The sequence below is a fragment of the Apodemus sylvaticus genome, chromosome 10 (genome assembly GCF_947179515.1).
Source record: "Apodemus sylvaticus chromosome 10, mApoSyl1.1, whole genome shotgun sequence".
NCBI classification, from domain to species: Eukaryota; Metazoa; Chordata; class Mammalia; order Rodentia; family Muridae; genus Apodemus; species Apodemus sylvaticus.
In genome coordinates this window covers 8,765,687-8,785,833 of record NC_067481.1, presented here as the reverse complement: position 1 = coordinate 8,785,833, position 20,147 = coordinate 8,765,687, and the positions used below count along the sequence as shown (strand labels likewise).

At 51.0% G+C, this 20,147-nt stretch overlaps 1 protein-coding gene and 1 long non-coding RNA gene across 3 annotated transcripts in view; one reads left to right on the top strand and one right to left on the bottom strand.

The window, feature by feature from the left end:
* Sdk2 (sidekick cell adhesion molecule 2) overlaps positions 1–20,147 on the bottom strand; it is a 291,117-nt gene that overhangs the window by 12,138 nt on the left and 258,832 nt on the right. For both annotated transcript variants that reach the window (XM_052195691.1, XM_052195692.1), the window contains 7 exons: positions 19,002–19,188; positions 15,298–15,435; positions 11,696–11,857; positions 8,510–8,635; positions 2,576–2,740; positions 1,296–1,436; positions 866–1,004 (listed from right to left, as the gene is read on the bottom strand). In XM_052195691.1, the coding sequence (XP_052051651.1) occupies positions 866–1,004; positions 1,296–1,436; positions 2,576–2,740; positions 8,510–8,635; positions 11,696–11,857; positions 15,298–15,435; positions 19,002–19,188 (1,058 nt within the window). The remainder of the gene's footprint in view (positions 1–865; positions 1,005–1,295; positions 1,437–2,575; positions 2,741–8,509; positions 8,636–11,695; positions 11,858–15,297; positions 15,436–19,001; positions 19,189–20,147) is intronic.
* Positions 7,668–15,195, top strand: LOC127694209 (uncharacterized). The gene is made up of 3 exons (XR_007979806.1): positions 7,668–7,848; positions 11,640–11,771; positions 15,066–15,195. It is a non-coding gene; the product is annotated as an uncharacterized LOC127694209 (long non-coding RNA).

The following is a 20,147-nucleotide window of genomic DNA, read 5'->3' as shown; positions in this document are numbered from 1 at the left end:
GCCTGGTGACTTCAGGGAAGAATATCCAGGAAAGACTGGAGTCAGAAAGAAGTCAGGAATGGAAGTTGGGTCCCACCAAAATGGCCTCTATCTTTTTTTCCCCATTGTTTTGGGCTTTTGAGAAAGGACCCCCCCCCCCCATTTGATGCAGGTGGCTTCCAACGCTATGGAATTCAGGGCTGACCTTTCTGTACTGACCCTCGTGGCTCTGCCTCCCAAGAACCTGGCAGGATTACCGGGATGTGCCAACACATCCAGACTTCACTGTGTTAGGCATCAAACCCAGGGCCTTCAAGTGTGATAGGCAAGCCCCTGGCAGCTGAGCTACACACCTCAAGGTCTTTCCACGCTAACTGCTCCCAGGGCCTGAACGATGGTAGCAGGATCTTGACTTTACTCCAACGAAAGTAAGCCAAGCCCAGGGAAGAAAGGCATAAGCAGTGGGTTAGTCCCTGGCACCTCCCCGAGGTGCCTCAGCTCGGTCCAGCTCACCTCTGGGGTGTATGGCCATCTGTTAAGGCTGGTTGCTAGTGCAATGGACTGCAAACAACCGTAGGTTGCTTTCCACAACACTCTGTAGCTATTGGTAGAGACTCTTAATATCCACCTCTTCATGGAATTTCTAACATTCTCTAAGCTGTGCCTGGGTCTGGAGGGATGAACACAAGCCCCTAAGTCTCTTGCTGGGGTCCCACATGACTTTCTGCTGACCGTTGCCAGCCCTGAAGCAGGGATGCTATTTCCCAGGGACAGGGAAGGCGGAGCCAGCACGGCATGTTCTAAGCTCCTTCCTAGCCATCCCTGCTGGGCGCTGGTATGTGGCCCTCAAGTCTCTGTCCTCTGTCCCCACAAGCAGGCCTCGCACCTGGTGTATAAGCCGTTCTTCCTGCAGAAGGAGTTCTTTACGGACAGCCGCCGGTTGTTGAGTTCCAGGGCAGGAAAACTGCTTTCATCCAGGCTCAGCATCTCCCCATGGCCGAGCGCTCCTGACTTGGTGTTCCCTGCTGAGGGCAAAGTGGTGGTGGTGGGGGGGGGCGAGGGGAGGATTGGTACCCATCAGGCCACACAGCCCTTCCTTCCCAGCTCCTTTCTTCCACTTAGCCGGGATGCTCCCTTATCCTGCTTGTTAGTATCGAGAGCCCCCCTCCCCAGGGGGGTGTATGGAGGAATTCCTGGCTGCCCCACCTGAGAGGGTGCATTGCTAGGAAATGGACCTTCCTAGACTCTTAACATAGAGGAGAGCCCCAGGAGTCAAGCCTGCCATGGAGGGGGTAGGGGGATGCAGGGTCGCTCACCTGCATCTGTCTTCTTGGAGTACTTCTTGCTCTGACCCCGGATGATGAGTACGAAGACTAGAAGCAGGATGAAGATGAGGCCCACAAGGGCGATGACCACCAAGAACCACCATTCCTCATAAAAGGGGCTGGCTTTCTGGGCTGCAACAGTGGTACAGTGTCAGGACCTGGATGCTTAAGACTCCTGCTTGCAAGCCATCTGGGGTCCCACCTGCAAGCCTTCCTGGTCCATCTGGGGTCCCACCTGCAAGCCTTCCTGGTCCATCTGGGGTCCCACCTGCTCATGGGCATTATCAGTAGGTGGTGGTTGGGGGGGGTGTCTGTGCATTCTAAAAGTTCCCGCTTTGATCTGCTGGCTAAGGTTTGCCTGGAAGACCGACCATTTCAAGGAGAGTTTTATGGTTTAGTTGCCTGAGAATTCCCTGGGTTTATCCAGGAAGAGTGCTGCGATCGATGAGTGATGTCTGCTGGGGATCAAGAAGGGAGAGCAGCAGTCTGTTAGCTGCTTTCTTTTTTTCAGCTCTCTTGCCTTTGGGGGGGGGGGAAAGACTTTGATAGACAGATTCTAATATGTGTGTGGAAAGATGTTTCTCTGACCTTTAGGAAGCCTGAGAGAACTTTCCTCAACGTTACAGTGAATGTTTTGTTGTTGTTGTTTGTTGTTTATTTATTTTTTTACTGATGGCAGAAAGCTAAGGAAGTTAATTTTCCTCTCAGACTCTTTGTATTTTATGATTCTGTGTTATCCATCTGGGCATAGGAGCAGTGTATGGGTGGAAAGGGAGCTGGGCTGCTAATACCCAAGCAGAGAGCAGAAGTGAAATTTTGGGCTGAATTTCTGCCTTCATATTTAAAGTGGCTAATAACTGAGCAGGGCCATAGGTGTAGGCCTAGTGCCCTGCATGGACCCTTAGCTGGACAGGAGTGAAAGAAAGGGGGAGGGTGGGGCAGTGAAATGGCCTACCTGTGAACTGCCCAATGGGGTCTTAGAGCCACTAGTAGCCCATGGCCCACCTGGGTGCTGTCTGTTGGGAGAGGGGTGAGATGGCTTCCACAGAACCATGGTTTATGGCCTGACTGGAAAATTGCCCTGAGGCTGTGAGCTGCTGCAGGCCTGGGACCCAGAGCTCTCGGTTAGAGAAATTGAGAGACAGTGGATTTGTATGACCACCTTGATACTTCTGCTGCCCAATGACTGCCTTTCATCCCGACCCTCCTCCCCCAGCATGTCACCAGCTCTTCCATGGACTCTCTGACCTGTCACCCTACAGGCTTGGTACCTGGTACAGACTGGGAGGGGCTGCTGGGAGTGCCAAAGCCGTAGTCATTGACCGCGATGACCCGGAAGTCGTAGCTTACGCCTGGCTTTAGGATGTCCATGCTGAAGGTATAGGAAGTCACCTCCTTGGGGATATCCTTGATGAGAATGTCCCAGAGCCCCTCATCTACAGAAGCAGAGAGAGGAGGCACTGGGGGTGGAGGAGCCTCAGACCCCACCTGGCCTAGTTCTAGCTGTAACCTACTGAGTGTGGGTTCCATCTAATCAGTAGCTCAACAAGTGCCTGAGCTCGGCTCTTAGGACAGTCTTGTGGAGGTCTCAGAGACAGATACTTTCTGAGGGGGTGTGCCTCTTAATGTTTTCTCTAAAATTAAAACATCTGTAAAACATTCTTAAAAAATGTACCATGCAGTAAATTATTTAACAACCAAACAAATACAGGCTGAACACTCTAATTAGAGACTAAACTTTAATATCAACATGCCTGTGATTTTAGCACTCTGGAGGTCAAGGAAAGAGGATATCAAACTGGAGGCCAGCCTGGGATATTTAGTAAGCTCTAAAGGAATAAAAAAATAAAATCCAACCACCGGGCGGTGGTGGCACACGCCTGTAATCCCAGCACTCTGGGAGGCAGAGGCAGGCGGATCTCTGAGTTCAAGGCCAGCCTGGTCTACAGAGTGAGTTCCAGGACAGCCAGGGCTACACAGAGAAACCCTGTCTCAAAAAAACCAAATCCAAAAAACCAAAATAAATAAATAAATAAATAAATAAATAAATAAATAAATAAATAAATAAAATCCAGCTAGGCAGTAGTGGCACACACCTTTAATCCCAGCACTTGGGAGGCAGAGGCAGGCAGATTTCTGAGTTCGAGGCCAGCCTGGTCTACAGCAAGGGTTACACAGAAAAACCCTGTCTTGAAAAACAAAAAACAAACAAACAAACAACAACAAAAAAAGACCAAAGGCTAAACAAACCCTCCCTCAAGTTGGTTTTGTTTGGCCGCTTGTCACAGCGATGATAGACATAATACACATTCCTATTTCAAATGTGCTATGTAGTGTCGACAGATTAAGATGGGAGGAATGCTTTTTTTGAATTTTGAGATAGGGTCTTTGTAGCCAAGGCTAGCCTTGACCTCTGTCCCCGTCTGCCCCAGCCTTCCGAGTGCTGGGGTTGTAGGCTGAGTCTAGGAATGGGGCCTCGATCTCCCCGCTCTCCCCACTACAGTGAGTCTGGCCACCCCCTCAGGGAGCTCATTCTTCTGTGAACTTCTGAGCTGCTCTCATGTATGGGTCAGGCTTCCCAGTTCCAGAACATTCTTTCCCGGATTGAAGGAATCTGTGCTCTTACCACACTTTTCCTTGATCCAGCAGGGGAATCCAGGACTTAAGTAGTCATCATTGCCCTAGCATCGTTTAAAAAAAACCATTTTGGGCCAAGAATGCTGTGAGCTCCATCAAGGGCAGCCTGCCCCTCTCCCTCATAGACTCTGTCAGTTTACAGAAGCCTGCTTTGGGTCTGTCCATTCAGAGATCCTCCCAGAAGGCCCTGGGTCCTGAGCCACAGATGGTAGTGTGTGTGTGTGTGTCCGTGTCCGTGTGTGTGTGTCCGTGTCCATGTGTGTGCACGTGCATGTCTCTGTGCGTGTGCATGTTTGTATGTGTTTGTATACATGTGTGTGTGCATCTTTGTGGGTGTGCATGTTTTTGTGTGTGTGTATGTATGTGTGTGTTTGTGTGTGCATGTCTGTGTGTGTATGTACATGTCTCTGTGCGTGTGCATGTTTGTATGTGTGTGTATACACGTGTGTGTGCATCTTTGTGGGTGTGTATGTTTTTGTGTATGTGTATGTATGTGTGTGTTTGTGTGTGCATGTCTCTGTGTGTGTGTGTGCATGTCTGTGTGTGTATGTACATGTCTCTGTGTGTGCATGTTCATATGTGTGTGCATGCATGTGTGTACACAAGCATGTATCTGAACATGTGATCACATTCCTCCATTTGCTTTCCCCTCATGTTTTGAGACAGGCTCTGTCATCAAATCTTGAGCCCAGCAATTGGCTGGACTGGTGGCCATAGACCTTGGGGATCCGTGTCTGCCTCCACCTCCCAGTACTGGGGTCACAGATTTTTCCCTCAGCTCTTCTTTGTGTGTGTGTGTGTGTGTGTGGTTTTTTGGTATTTTTTGAGACAGGGTTTCTCTGTGTACCCCTGGCTGTCCTGGAACTCACTCTGGAGACCAGGCTGGCCTCGAACTCAGAAATCCTCCTGCCTCTGCCTCCCAAGTGCTGGGATTACAGCCGTGCGCCACCACCGCCCGGCTCCTCAGCTCTTAGATGGATACTGGAGATGCAAACTCTCGTCCCCACGCTTGGGCAGCAACAATTTACCCAGTGAGTCATCTTTCCTGACCCATTGTCAAGTCAATATTTTTGAGTATCTACTTGGTTATTGCCTACATTTTTTAAAAAAAATTAATTAATTTATTATATTTAAGTACAGTGTAGCTGTCTCCAGACGCACCAGAAGGGGACATCAGATCTCATTACGGATGGGATGGTTGTGAGCCACCATGTGGTTGCTGGCATTTGAACTCAGGACCTCCGGAAGCGCAGTCAGTGCTCTTAACCGCTGAGTTCTCTCTCTAGCCCTACCTACATTATTTTAATTTTTTAAAAAAATTACCTTTATTTTATGTGAATTGGTGTTTTGCCTGCATGTATGTCTATGTGAGATGATGTCAGATCTCGAAGTTACAGGTAGTTGTGAGCTGCCACCCACATGCATGAGTCAGATCTGGAGTTATAGACAGGTGTGAGCTGCCATGTGGGTGCTTGGATTCGAACCCCAGTCCTCTGGAAGAGCAGTCAGTGCCTTTAACCATTGAGCCATCTCTCCAGCCCTCTAATTTTTTGAGACAGGGTCTCCCTTTGTAACCTAAGCTGATCTGGCACTCGCAATCCCCTGCCTCAGCCTCTTTCTTTGTGTCATCACATCCAGTTACCCAATGATCTTTTTGTTGAATCTCCCAGCTCTCTCCCTACTTTGATGCTGTGAAATCCTTATACATTAGCACTTAGCTCAGACAGCTTTGCAGCATGTGTTAAATGAAGAAGCTCGGACTTCCCCCTGCGTTTCTCATAGTGTTATTGTGCAGTTCAGCGCGCAGCTCAAACACTTCGTTCCTTGGGATCTAGTGGGGCTCAGATCCTCATGTGATTATTGTAACAGTGAGGCCTCCCCCACAGCAGCTGACAGTCCTGTGTCATACAACCTGACGTGGGGGGTGTGTATGTACTGTAACAATGACAGGGGGTAAGAACTTCTTCTCCTGTTTTCCAGATAAGACAAGACTGAGCGAGCTTAACTCATCTTGCCAAGGTCACAGTGACATGGCCAACAGTGGTGGCATTTTTTACTGAGTTACCCGACTATTGGCATTGAGTTTCCTCAGGGTACACGGGAAAGCGGTGGCTGCAATCGATGTCTGCTAATAGCTCCTGGGGAATCCTGCTGCTGCCTTCCAGAGGTGGAGGTCTCCTGCCTGCTCTTTATACCCACCCACCCCCCTTCACTGTACCCCACACAAACAAAGGACAGGGTCTGGGCAGGGAGACCAAGCCGGAAGCTGCTAGAATGTCCCTCAGTAGCCTCTATCCCTAGAGTCAGCAGATGTGGGAGCCAGTTCACAGGCCCGGTCAGTCCCAGAGTGAACCCCTCCCTTGCTCTGCTCTGTCTGAGAGTCTAGTGGCTTCAAGAAATCCGTGTGTCTAGCTTAGTCTGTGTGGCACGAAGCACAGCCATGTATTTTGTATCACCAGGGCTATTTTGTCATGAAGAGCTTGTAACCATGGAGGGATGATAAAAGAAGAAGGCCGTCCAGAGGGGAGACACCCTTCTGTGAAAAGCAGCCCACTTTCCAAGAGGTTTAAGGTTTAGGGGTCCTCAGGGCTCCCTTCCCCCATCTTTCCCGCTCTCTGGTCCTCCCTGGAACTGCTGGCTTTGGCCCTTCTCTGTCTGTCACAGAACACTGGCTCAGTCCTTCCTCAGTTCCACCTACGTGCACCAAGTCACAACCCCCAAACTTGGAAGGGCAGTGGCTCAAGCTGGGCCTCCCAGGAAACACTGGAAAAGCAACAGGCTGAGGTCCGGGGCCAACATTCCACAGCCTGGCACCAGGTCCGGCTGGCTTTGGTGGAATAAACAGGCACCGGCCTTGGTGAGGCGATGAATGCAGAGGCCTCTGGGCCAACTCAACAGCCGGCACTGGAGGTCCAGGGAGGGACCATCTGGAGTGGGGGAGAGCCGGCACCACCTGCAGTGTAGGCGACGGCGTGCATCTGAGTTTGCTAGACACTTAGCTACTGGTGGCTGTGATGGTTACTGTGAGATTAGGGCAGTGGTGGGTGGTGGTAGCTTCCAGGACCTCCCGGGATAATTAACTCTTTGTTATTGGGGTGACCCAGCCACCCTGAGGAATGTACAACCTGTGGTCTGGCTGGTTCGATTCTCCATAAGAAGTATTATGGAGAAATGGCTCAGCCAGCAAACCGCTTGTTTTGCAAGCATGGAGGGAGGTCAGAGTTTGATTCCCTAGAACCCAGGTTTTTATCTTTATTTTTAAAAAGCCAGACATGGGCACAGTGGCAAGCAATTGGGAGTTCAGTGCTGGAGAGACAGGATGGTCTCTGGGGCTCGCTGGCCAGCCAGCCTAGCTTAATTTGATGAGCTTCAGGCCAGTGAGAGACCCTGTCAAATAAAACAAGGTGGATAGCACCTGAGGAATCACACCGAAGGCTGACTTTAGACCTCCATCTGCTTCTGCATACGCTTGAGGGCTTGAGAACACACACACACACACACACACACACACACACACACACACACACACACACACAGAGGCATGTCAACAACTGATGGGCTCTAACTCTGACTATAATTCTCATTTGGGCAGCAAAGACTTATCTTATCTTTTTTAACTTCTATCGCCTAGGCACAGATCCTCAGAATACAAAGATCAAGCCCACAGCTCTTGGCTGACTTGGGATCCTCTGATTAGCTTGGAAACCTAGCAACAAGGGAGCTGGAGCTGGCAGTAGCCAAGTAATGGAGCTGGAACCCAGGAAGCAGGTGTAGGACTGATAGTGAAACCGGAGTGGAGAGCAGCCGCCCTCAGGAGCGACTTATCAGCCGCTCAGGGCCTGATGGCGTTGGAAGTTCTTGTGATTCGATTTCAGGCTTGACAGGAGAGGTCGGCAGGATGACAAGAGTGAGTCCCGAGCAGGACATGGGCATTTAGCTAGTGTGAGCCAACCTTGCTTTTCTAACTTCATGTTCTTTGTGTGCGTGCATGCATGAATGAGCGTGCGAGTGTGTGTGTGTGTGCACGCGTGGGTGAGTGCACTCGTGTGTGGAGGTCAGAGGCGGGTGTTGAATGTCTTTGTTAATGCTCTCTACCGTATTTCTGGAGACAAGAGTCTCACTGAAACTAGAGCTTGCCAATTCTAGCCAGCAAGCTCTAGGGCCCTGCCCAGTGCTGGTGTTTTAGGTGTGCACCGCCATGTAATGACCTTTTTTTATGGAGATCTCGGGGACCTGACATTGGGTCCTCATGCCTGCACACTTGACTGATTAGGCCATTTCCCAGTTGTTGTTTGGCTTCTTGAACAATCTTTAGACTTAGGTGGTTCATACAAGGTGCTAACAACTGTTCTTTGGTGGGGGGGGGGGGGCTCCCGGGGATTCTTACACAGGAGTCTAGCTCTAAGGAGAGAGCTCTATCCTCTCTCTACTCAATTCTATCTTCACTTACAATAGCACACATACATACCTTCATGGATGGAGGATAGAAATAAATCCAAGGGTAAAGACGGGAGAAGGGTAGGGTGTGGTTCATGGAGGGAAGATAGCCCAGCCAGGGCAGGGCATACCTGAAGGCCTGGCCTCTATCACGTAGCGCGTGATGGGTCCTTTGCCGGGATCTCCGCTGGACCAGTGGATGGCAATGGCTGAGCTGTACCGGACAATAATTGGCACTCCGGGTGGTCCTGGGGCACCTGCAAACATCCCATAGTCTATGAGGGGCTCCTGAGAAACCAAGAATGGCCTCCCTTTACACAACCTGTGCTGGCCGTAGGGGGCCGGGCAACCAGATTGACTCTAGACACAGAGCCTCCGGGACCTCCTGCAAATACTAGGTCCGAAGAGTATATCTTGGGCCAGGCCTGCCAGGATGTGTCCACTGTCTCTTCCTGTTATTCCCACACCCCACATTCTGAATCCCAGGGCAAGGCACGGTGTAGGGGGTGATCCTGAGATGAGCCCTAGAGCAGAGTCAGAGGATGAAAGAACCTTACACCACTGCATGTAAGAGCCAGGCAGTGGTGGCACACGCCTTTAATCCCAGCACTTGGGAGCCAGAGGCAGGCAGATTTCTGAGTTCGAGGCCAGCCTGGTCTATGGAGTGAGTTCCAGGATAGCCAGGGCTACACAGAGAAACCCTGTCTCGAAAAAGCCAAGGAAAAAAAAAAAAAAAGAAAGCATGTAAGACCAGCCAGAACTTAATACGTGATCCACTCATGGAATCCATCAGGGGTGCCTCAGTTTGCCCATCTGGAAGGGCCTTGTGGAAGGATCTCCTTAAAGGAGAAGCCACAGTGGGCAGCTGAGGTGTCCAGACTGGTGGCAGAGTGTGCCCAGGGATGGAGGTCTGTCTGAGGGGGTGAAGGGCCCTTTAACATCTCCTTGCTTGGCATGTAATAATGCCCGTCCTGTCTCCTACTTGAAATCTACCACACTACCTGCACGTGCTGTTAGGCTAGGTGGAGAGAGCAGGCTCTGTCCCTAGGAAACCTAAGGAGGAGAATTGGCAGAAGGTGTGTCTTGCAGACCGAGATCGGAGGAGGAGGATGGAATAGCAGATAGGACGCAGCTTGTGTCCACAGAGGACTGGGCCAGGTATCCGTCTGTGTAGCATCCCAAGCACTTCCCTGGGAGTGTACCAGTACAACCCTTGTCCCTTCCTGGAGACTCTTGCTGTGTGTGTAATCCCCACCAGGTTTGTCTCCCAATAGACATGATGTTGACCATCCCTAGAGCCTAGTACATAGCAGAAGCTTCCTATCTGCTCACAGCACCAGGGGTCGAGGTAGCAGGGTGTGTGCATGCGTGCAGGCTGATTGATGGCCGCTGGCTGCCTGATAGGAAAGAGAACACAACTCGGACTTCTCACTCAATCCCTCTGGGACCTGGGAGAGCTGTTCAACTCAGACAGGAGACCGGAGACTTCACACACAGCTGAATACCGCCCCGCCAGGCCCCCAGATCCACTCCTGACGTCAGTTTTGGGGAGCCTCAGTTTTCCCCTCTTTCCCTTCTCTAAGGAGCATCTTGCCTGAGGCCCATGAAGGGGAGACATGACCTGAGAGTGGGGTCCAGGCTGGGGAGGCCTTTGGGGGTCCCTGCTTTTTACTCTGTATAGGGCATCACTGAGGACAGAGAAAAGGCTAACACTGGCTTTTCTGGAGAGCCAGGGACAGCTGGACTGGGGTGGGGGACCTGGGGGGTGGGGTGTGAGTTGGGCAGTGGGGTTGACAAACCCACAAGCAGGTAGAAGGGCCTAGGCTCTTGAGGCCTTTTCTTCCTCTAGCCCATACTCTGGAGAAAATTCACAGTCTGCTGATGGCCCTGGGACATGGAGGGGAAGGAGGTGGCCTTAGGGAGGAAGTTGAGCTGGGCCTGGCTGGATTCTTCCTCAAGAGCAGGGTTGCTTAGGAGGTAGGATGGGAAATCCTGAACCAGTGACAGGGCCGGTGGATACTAAACCCTGATCGCCTCAGGGTCCTCGGTGGAGAGTGGTGGAGAGTGGGAAGCAGCAGAGACCAAGGGCAGTGAGGGTGAGGATTAGGGCGGAACCCCAAGGGTGGAACATTGACATGCAAATACAAGGTGGCCTTCTATCTGTAAAAGCAGCCGGGAAAGCTGGTGACAGCCCTGGGAGGCAGAAGGCAAAGGCAGGTGGATCTCTGAGTTCTAGGTCAGCCTGATCTACAGATCAAATTCTATGGCTCAGCAGTTAAGAACACTGACTGCTCTTTTGAAGGTCCTGAGTTCAAATCCCAGCAGCCACATGGTGGCTCACAACCATCTTGTAATCGTAATGAGATTTGACGCTGTCTTCTGGTGTGTCTGAAGACAGTTTATTTACAATAAATAAATCTTTGGCTTGGAGTATGCAGGGCTGGAGCGAGCAGAGGTCCTGAAGTTCAATTCCTAGCAACCTCACAACCATCTGTACAGCGACAGTATACTCATATACATTAAATCAATCAATCAATCAATCAATCAATCAATCTTGAAAACCAAAAAGAAAAGAGGTGTTGGATGTTGGGGAAGGCAGACCTGGCTGCCAGGAGGTTGTGCGTCAGTTACCGGAGTTACGGGAGGCACCAGCGTCCTCAGAGGAGATGATGGCATCTCATGGAAATCAGAAAGCTCTGTGTCCACCCGGGGAGCGTACAACTGCATAGGAGCTTGGGTGATTGTTCTGTACCCTGCTCTGAGAGCCACTGCTGGGTGGGTGGGTGGGGGGAAGGTACAGGGAGGTGGATCTGACCAAGACTGAGGTTTAGACACCTGCCAGGCTGCTTCCTTCCTGGACAGAGATGACAGGGGCTGAGGGTTAGAGAGGAAGGAAAGGAGGAGAACAGGGAAACTCTGCGGTTTTAGTGGTTCACCCTTGTAAAACAGGCACTTGAGCGACTGAGGCCCGAGGACCACAAGTAGCAGGCCAACCTGGGCCCTATATTGAGGCAGCCCCTGTGACAGCCTGGGATGTGTGTATGGGCCTCCATGATGAGAGGGTCTGAGTTGGTGCAGGCTTGGGCGGGAATAGGCCAAGGACTTAGATGCTAATAACCAAGCTCACAATGAGGATAAGAGTGGAGCCCAGAGGAGAAACAGTGAGGGAGGAGGAATCAAGAAGAGGCAGAGGGAAGGAGGGAGGAGCCTTGGGGCAGGAGATAGAGGAATAATAAGCTCCCTGCTTCCCACTCTCTTCAGAGCTAGCTTGGAGGCCCGAGGATGCAGTGCACAGGACCTTGTGACGCCTCTCCTACCTTCTCCAGGGCCCGTAGTGACGTTGGCTTCGATCTCAGGCCCATAGGTGAAGGTCTTGGCTTTGATTCGGAAACGGTAGGTCATGCCCTCGGCCAGATCCTTCACTTTCAGCCACAGCGGGCTGTTCCCCTTCACGTCCACCGTCACAATCTTGCTGACCCCTGTGGGGGAAGGACCATGAGTAGGGGAACGGGGCCACCAAGGCCACTGGCAGCTGCTGGGAGGAGGTGACGGTTGCGGCCTCCATCTCTTGACAACAGCTGAGCTGTCCCTGGAGCCCACAGGCTGCCAACGCTGTGTCAGGACTGTGGCTCTGAAAAGAGCTCAGGATAAAAGGCTCCATGGTTAAAGTGCCTGGAGGAAAGCTATGTCCCATCTGCCCATCCCGGAACAGCCACAAAGTCTCCATCCTGAGTCACTGCTGTATCACCCATGGGCCCATCATCCCCATGCTAACATCCCATAGAACATGACATAGAACGTATCCTTAGAGGTTCCTGAATAGGGTCGCCATTAAGAATATGCCACAGGGGGCTGGAAAGATGGCTCAGCAGTTAGGAGCACTGACAGCTCTTCCGGAGGTCCTGGGTTCAAATCCCAGCAACCACATGGTGACTCACAACCATCTCTACTGAGATCTGACTCCCTCTTCTGGAGTGTCTGAAGACGGCTACAGTGTACTTACATATAATAAATACATAAATCTAAACAACAACAACAAGAACAGAATGTGACATTCAGGCACAGGTGATGGGACATTCTGGGAAGATACCTCCAGCATTGGAGCTGGATGGCACCTGGTGATTACTCTAAATCCCACCTCAGCCCCAGCTCTGTGTTCTTCTTGGCCAATGAGAATCCAGCTCCAGGGACCCCATCATCTGTAACCAGGTGGCTTTTAGGGTTGAAGCTAAGGTCACGGCAGCCAGGGGCAGGATGGGGCTGCCACAGGTGGCTCCGTGTGCTCTGCGCTTTCCCAACCCTAAAGTCTCCCTGAGAGGCAGGAGCAGGTTTTGTTCTCTTATAGAAGGTGTCTACTGGTCACCACAGAACCTGCTGTAGTCCTTAAGCTTGCCCGTGTGTGTGCGTGTGTGAGTGTGCGTGTGTGTGTGTGTGTGTGTGCGTGTGCGTGTGCGTGTGCGTGTGTGTGTGTGTGTGTGTGTGTGCATGTGTGTGTGTGTGTATGTATGTGTGTGCGTGTGTGTGTGTGCGTGTGTGTGTGTGTGTGTGTGTGTGTGTGAATTTACTTGAAACTGGAGAGAAAAAATATAAATATATTATAATATGTGTATATATATATATATATATATATATATATATTCCAGTTTATTCTTCCAACAAGTCAGAGGGTCAGAATTCCTAATACAGAAAGAGAGCCTCACATAAAAGGAAAGAATACCAAACACATAGTAGTACTTCATTTCTTTCTTCCTTTTTTTTTTTGAGACAGGGTTTCTCCAGGGCCCTGGCTGTTCTGGAATGGCCTTGAACTTAAGAGATCTACATGCCTCTGGCTGCCGAGGTGTTAGAACTGAAGGCGTGAACCACTACTGCCTGACATCTTTTTCTTTTCCTTAGATGCTAATAATCCAGCATTGATCCCAGGAGGGAGAAGAGTGGAACAGTGGGTATTTTGCTTACATGTATGTCTGGATACCATTTGCGTGCCTGGCACCCAAGGAGGCCAGAGAAAGTATTGAATCCCCTATAACTGGAGTTATACACAGTTGTGAGCTGCCATGTGGGTGCTTGGGAATTGGCACTCTGTAACGGCAGCCAGGATCCTAAACTGCTAAGATCTCTAGGCCATATTTATTTTTGAGACACGGTCTTTAGTGATACAAACTGGTCTCAAACTTTCTGTATAGCTAAGGAATCTCTGAACTCCCATCTCCCTGCCTCCGCCTCTGAGAGCTGGAATTCTGGGTGGGAGCCGCCATGGCTAGTTTATGTGGGGCTGAGGATGGGACCCAGGACTGTGCATACCAGGCAACCACTGTGCCAATGGGGCCTCACTCCTGGCCCCTTTCACTCACTGAACGAGTCCTCTTTGGTGCTGCAGAGCGAACCCCTTCCTGGCCTAGACCTTGGCTTTCCCTATAAGAAAACGGGGAGCTGCTGGCCTGCTGCAGAGCTGTGGCATATTCTTTTTCTGTCTTTTTTTTTTTTAAAGATTTATTTATTATTATATGTAAGTACATTGTAGCTGTCTTTAGACACTCCAGAAGAGGGCATCAGATCCCATTACAGATGGTTGTGAGCCACCATGTGGTTGCTGGGAATTGAACTCAGGACCTCTGGAAGAGCAGTCGGTGCTCTTAATTGCTGAGCCCTCTCTCCAGCTCCCTGTGGTATATTCTTAATAGAGACCCTTATTCAGGAACCTATAAGGACATGACATTTAGACCCTGATGGAATAAGATCACGAGAGGCCAAGAACTCCATTTCTCAAAGTGGAAGGTGTCTGGAGAGGCCAGGTAAAAAAACCACTGCCTGTCTAAGAGCCTGTCAAAGTCTTGTCTTCTTGACCTCTGACCTAGCACTGTTCCTGCCTGCATCTCTTTCCAGAACCTGCCTCCCCTACGGTTCTGACACAGCCCAGCTCTGCAGGATGCCATCCAGGTGGTGGCAAGAAAGACTGCAGACCATTGTTCCCACCACTGACCCAGAACTGTAGATGCCTAATGTTCCCAGGAGGAGTGTGTGTGTGTGTGTGTGTGTGTGTCCACAGAAATGGTCACTTCCTGCCACCGGGGTGTCACTTCTAGGGCAGTCTTATCCTTATGCTTTGTTGTAAGTAGACCCAGCCATTGAGAAGCCCAGCCCCTTTCTTGCCTGAAGTTCTTTTAAGATAGCTATGGTGATAAAACAGTGGCAACTTCTGGGGACTAATGTTGGACTCTGGCTTGTTCCTGTCCACTGGCATCGGGCTGTAAGAAAGCTGGCAGGTACCTGATGCCAACAGGCAGGGCTGCCAGTCCAACCCCTTTCTGAGAGCCCCAGAGCAGGGTCTGGGTGGGGAGCCTGGGAAGAGCAGGGGTGGAGAGGCAGACAGTGGTCTGAAGACAGTGCATTTGACCTGGGCTAGGACAGTCGTTTGCAGAGCAGGAGTGTGGTAGCAGCTCACTTTCACACATCTCCCTGGGGGAGATGCTCCCAAGCTTTGATTAGACTTTTACAAGGGTCCCTGACCCTCCAAAGGGGGTGTGCTGAGATCTCTGAGGTTTGGAAGGGGGTCAGGATAACATGAGAACACCAGAGGACTCTTTTCTTTGGGGGTCCTGTCCATTCTTGGGGCAACTAGGTTTTGTTTGGATTCCCTCTCTCTCTTCCTGATTCAGTTTTTGAAAGAGGATGTCTATGTTACAGGTTCCCTGCCTGCGCACAGGAGATGGCAACCCTATGATGCTGTTTCGACTTTGCCCTCGGATGCTTTTCCTCTCAGAAACACCCCTTCCTTCCCTGGGTCAATCTCCCCATTTATAAGACAGGAAGATTCTTACCGCATCTAACTGCTGAGTAGTGTTTATGGTGTGGTCTCTGGGTGCAAACCAGCCCTTGAAAGGGCAGAGTTCAGCCTCGTGGGAGATCCCCCACTTACCATCCACTGGGGTGCAGGGTTCATACACCAGCCGGTAGCCCTCCAGAGGACCGTTGGGGAACTGTGGGGCATCCCAGGACACATTCACTGAGGTAGTGGTCAGCTCGCTGAACTTGACCGAGCCTGGGGCACTGGGGGCTGTGGAGAGACAGCAAAGGGTTTTTTGTTTTCTTCTTTCTGTGGAAGTGCAAAGCCTCGAGTTGGGCTCCAAGAAGCTAGCAGGAGCTCTTGGGCCCATGCCCAGGAGGAAGAGAGAGGGAGGCTAGGCACAAGATGAAGGCTGGAAGGGTCAGCTAAGGCCCTTGAAATCGCTCCTCCTCCCCTTGCTGTCGTTGCTAGCTCTCAGCTGTCTTAAGAGCAAAGGCTCTGGCAAGGGGAGGAAGACCTCCTTAAAGATGGAGACTCTGGACCCCCTCCTGCGTGGCTCTGAGCCCTGGCCAGTACCATGGGACCAGCCACTGCATTACAATGGATGACCCCTGAGGGTCACTCTGGGGGCAAGACCATTTCTTGCCACCACGGGGAGTGTTTTTCCGCACCCCGCTAGAGTGGGTGGGGGTACTTTGGCCTCATATACAGAGTGGGCGCTAAGGGAGACGTCAGAACTCCGGAGATGTGGCCTTCCTTTCATCCCTGGGTGGCACAGAGACATCACGCTGTCAGCAGAGTCAGAACAAGGACAGCCAGATCCTCTGGAAGAGATGTTTTCTTGTTCCGAGACCCCTGGGGTAACTCTGAAAACACAGAGTGGAAGATTCTGGTGTGTGTGGGGGGGCCCCGGGGGGGGAGGGTGCTGGGAAATGGGATGGCAAAGAGGCAAGACAGGAAGCACCCCCATCCCCACCCCCCAGCATCCCAATCTGGTTGGGTGGATGGCCAGGCTATTATTGTCCAGTGCTGCCTCCCACCAGGCCAGAACTAATCTTGACAGCTTCCGGCTCCATCTCCCGGGCTGCCTTTGAAGGAGGGAGGTGAACTCAGGGCCCCTTCCTGCCCTCCCCCTCAACACATTAGGGGGTTAGAAGGACGTGGGACAGGACATTCTGTCCTATGCTACAGAGCCGGAAGCTTCTAGGCTCCTGGGGGTGGGGTGGGGGCTCATATCTGACCAGTGACTCTGATGAAGTGTCGTTGAGATGGGCAGGCAGGCAGCCGGGGAGGCCAGCACACCCTAGCTCAGCCTCCGCCAGGAGAGCCAGTGGACGGAAAGGCTCCTTGGAGGCGGGGGTCTTGTCCTAGAGAAGATCCCGGGAACAAATCTCTGGTGGTTTGCTTTCTACAGCTCCTTAAGATTAGTGGAGGCCACAGTAAGGAAGACACCAGGCTGGGAATCCTGCTTTCGGGAGGCCAGAGCAGAAGGCTGTGCCTTTTGTATCCATGGCAATTTGTTGTAACAAAAATCGGAGGATGCTCAGTTCATATAAAATGCCATTAAATGCATATAAGTGCAGGCATCCTTCTATGTGCCCCACCCCCATCTGTGGTGTTAGGAATTAAACCCAGGGCATCTCTCTCAGGCTAGGCAAGAGAGGTACCACTGAGATACCCTCCAGACCTTCCCATATACATTACCTCATTTCTGGGTTACTTTAGACTCTTGATACAATGTAAATAGTATTGTATCTATTTACTAAATAGCTGTTATTTGGTGCTGTCTGTATATGCTGAGTATAGATACATTTTCATTTGCTTGTTTGTGTTTTGAGACATTCTCCCTTAACTCAGGGCAGTCTTGAACTTGCTGTGCAGATAGAGGTGGCTCTGATCTATTTTAAAGGCTTTTTTTTTTATTTTCATTTATGTGCATGTGTGTCTGTGTGTATGTCACATGAGCGTGCACGCACACGGAGGCCAGCAAAGAAGGGGTTGGTCCCTTGGAATTGAGGCTATAGGTTGTTGTGAGACATTTAATGTGGGTTCTGGGAATGGGACTGAGGCCTCTGGTGGGGCCTAACTGCTGAGCCATCTCTCCAGTCCTGACTTTGATCTCTTGCCCCTCCTGGCTTGGCCTCTTAAGTGCTTAGATTACAGGTCTGTGCCGCCGCCACGCCCAGGTAGAGGCAATTTTGGGGAATATTTTCCTTTTTTGGTTGGTTGAATCTGCAGATGTGAAATTCATGGCTTTGGAGGGTTGACCCATGGAGGGAAAACAAAAACTGAAAGAAACGAAAGCTCCCGAATTCTCTCAGATGTCCTCTGTTCCAGCACCTGCCCTTTCCCCTCTGACCTACCAGTGTATCAAGTGCAAAAAAGCATGTTTTCCAGGGCGCCTCTGTTGTTAAACAGAGAAGACACTGCACTGCTCACTCCCTGGGACTTCTAGGGGAATCCAGTGTGACACTGACCTAAAAAGTGGCTTCCTCCACCCTGCCTGGGTCGAGTCCCCACCTCTCTCTGTAGCCTCTCTCTGTGGTTCCCCTGAGTCTCTCAGCCCAGAAGGCAGAGCCAGTTTTTCAAAACATAGTAAGATCTAACTAATCCTTTTGAAAAAATTTTTTAAAAATGTATTTATTATATTAAATATATTATAGATGTCTTTAGACACACCAGAAGAGAACATTCTGATCTCATTACAGATGGTTGTAAGCCACCATGTGGTTGCTGGGATTTGAACTCAGGACCTCCGGAAGAGCAGTCAGTGCTCTTAACCACTGAGTCATCTCTCCGGCCCCCTTTTGAAAATTTTATTTATTTATTTTTATTTCACGTGCACTGGAGTTTTTGCCTGCACGCATGTCTGTGTGAGGGTATCAGATCACTCGGAAACTGGAGTTGCAGGCAGTTATGAGCTACCACGTGGGTGCTGGGAATTGAACCCTGATCTTTTTAGAAGAGCAGCCAGTGCTCTTAACCACTGAGCCAGCCTGAGTTCGAACTCATAGCCGCTCTGTGTCGCGCCATCACACTGAGCACAAATCCTGTTCTCCAGACCCTTGGGGACTCGGGTCTCATGCCACTTCTCTTGTCAGCACCGGGTTCTGCTCCTCGAATGCCCTCCAGACTCCAGGCCTCTGCACCTGCCAGTCCTTCTGACAGGGCTCCTGCTTCCTGCCTGGCTCCAGAGCTTCCCACAGCTGGTCTCTGGCTCAGTTCAGGGGTAGCCACAGGCCTGTCCGAAGTGAACTACACCCTGCTCCCCTCAGCTCCCCCTCCACCCCCCTGCCCGCTCATCTGTTTGTTTATATCCTGTCCCAAGGGCGGTGGGCCTCACGAGGACACAGACTTACTTTTTTTTTTTTTTTTAGTCGTTGTTTCATCACCAGCATGAAGCGAAAGTGTGGGCTCACAGAAGACAATAAACGTGGGGTGGGATAAGCCAGGGCAAGGTGACAGAAGAAAGGAGGCGGAAGCCAGCTGGGCTGGGAGTGGCGGCTGTCCCAGTGGTTGGGACAAAGTGGGCAGAACAGGCTAGGTGAGATCTGGGGACTTTCTCAAGCTTCCCAGGGACAGTTAGTTTCTTTCTTTCTTTCTTTCTTTCTTTCTTTCTTTCTTTCTCTCTCTCTCTCTCTCTCTCTCTCTCTCTCTCTCTCTCTCTCTCTCTCTCTCTCTTCTGGACACATAGAGCCTTCTTTGCAGGCCGAGCTCTCTTTCCACAGGACATCTGGAAGTGGGGCCTGGGTATCCGAACCCAGTTTCCCAGCTGCATGACATAGCTCCGACGCCGGGTGTGGACCCCAGTTTGTCCCAAGAGACTTTCTCCCTACCTGCTTGCTGAGTCTGGCCCTGGGTCGGAGTGCTCCGCGGCCCATCCCCCGCAGCGTTGAAGGCTGCCACGCTGACCATGTAGGCCGTGTAGCCAGTCAGGTTCTTGAGTTTCACGCTGTTCTCGGCCAGGAAGAGAGTCTTCACCCTCTCTGTGAGGTTCCTCCGCTGGACTTCCCAGAAATAAATCTGTGGGGTGAGAGGGATGAGGATATTAGACTTCCCCTCGACCTCTGCCCATCTCAGGGTTCAAAGACACCTCTGCTTTCAACCAGGTAAACAATTTGGAAGTAGTTAAGAGCTATTTAAGAAGGATCCCTGAGGACTGGTGAGGCACCAGAAGAGGGTGCCAGAGCGTGGTTGCTGGGATTTGAACTCAGCACCTCCGAAAGAGCAGTCATGCTCTTAACCGCTGAGCCCATCTCTCCAGTCCGGTGGCTGAATTCTGATGGCACCATTTGCTAGGTGCGTGACTTGGTCAGGCACAATTTCTCTCAGCTGCAGAGGGCTTTAAGGATACCTGCTTTCTGGGGTAAGCAAGAAGGCTACAGGGGGTAAGGACTGGGCAGCTTCTAAAGGTATTGTTACATGCTAGTGAAGGATCTTAGGTCCTCAGCGCAGCAGGAGCTTCGTGGAGCCTCCAGGCCCTCTATAATGAGCATGGTTAGTGCTTTTAAACACACATAGAAGATTCTCAAATTACATTAAGAACATTGATTGAGCTGGGACTCTCCACAAAGCCTGGCAGCCCAAACCTTGTACAGGATTGGAGATCATTTGGCGCCATCTGCTGGCCAAAAAGGGTTCTGACCGCTATTGGCGTTTCCTTTCCTCCATACCAATAAAAGTAGGAAGAGCTAATAAAAGTGTCCACCCCAGCCGCGCGAAGGCAGTTAGGACATCTTGTTACTACAAAAGATTTGCTTCTCTACAGCCTTGCTTCCATTTTGTTTCTTAAAAAATTCTTTCTATATATGGAATTGAGGTCTTCATTCATAAAATCACCCACTCATTCACTGACTGCTAGAACGCAACAGTCACAAAGCATCTCCTGGATCCATCATTTGGGGAAGAGCTCAAGGCTAGCTTTACGGCTCTGCACACTCCCTGAGCATCAACAGCTTGGTGAGGATGGTCGGAGAACTGCT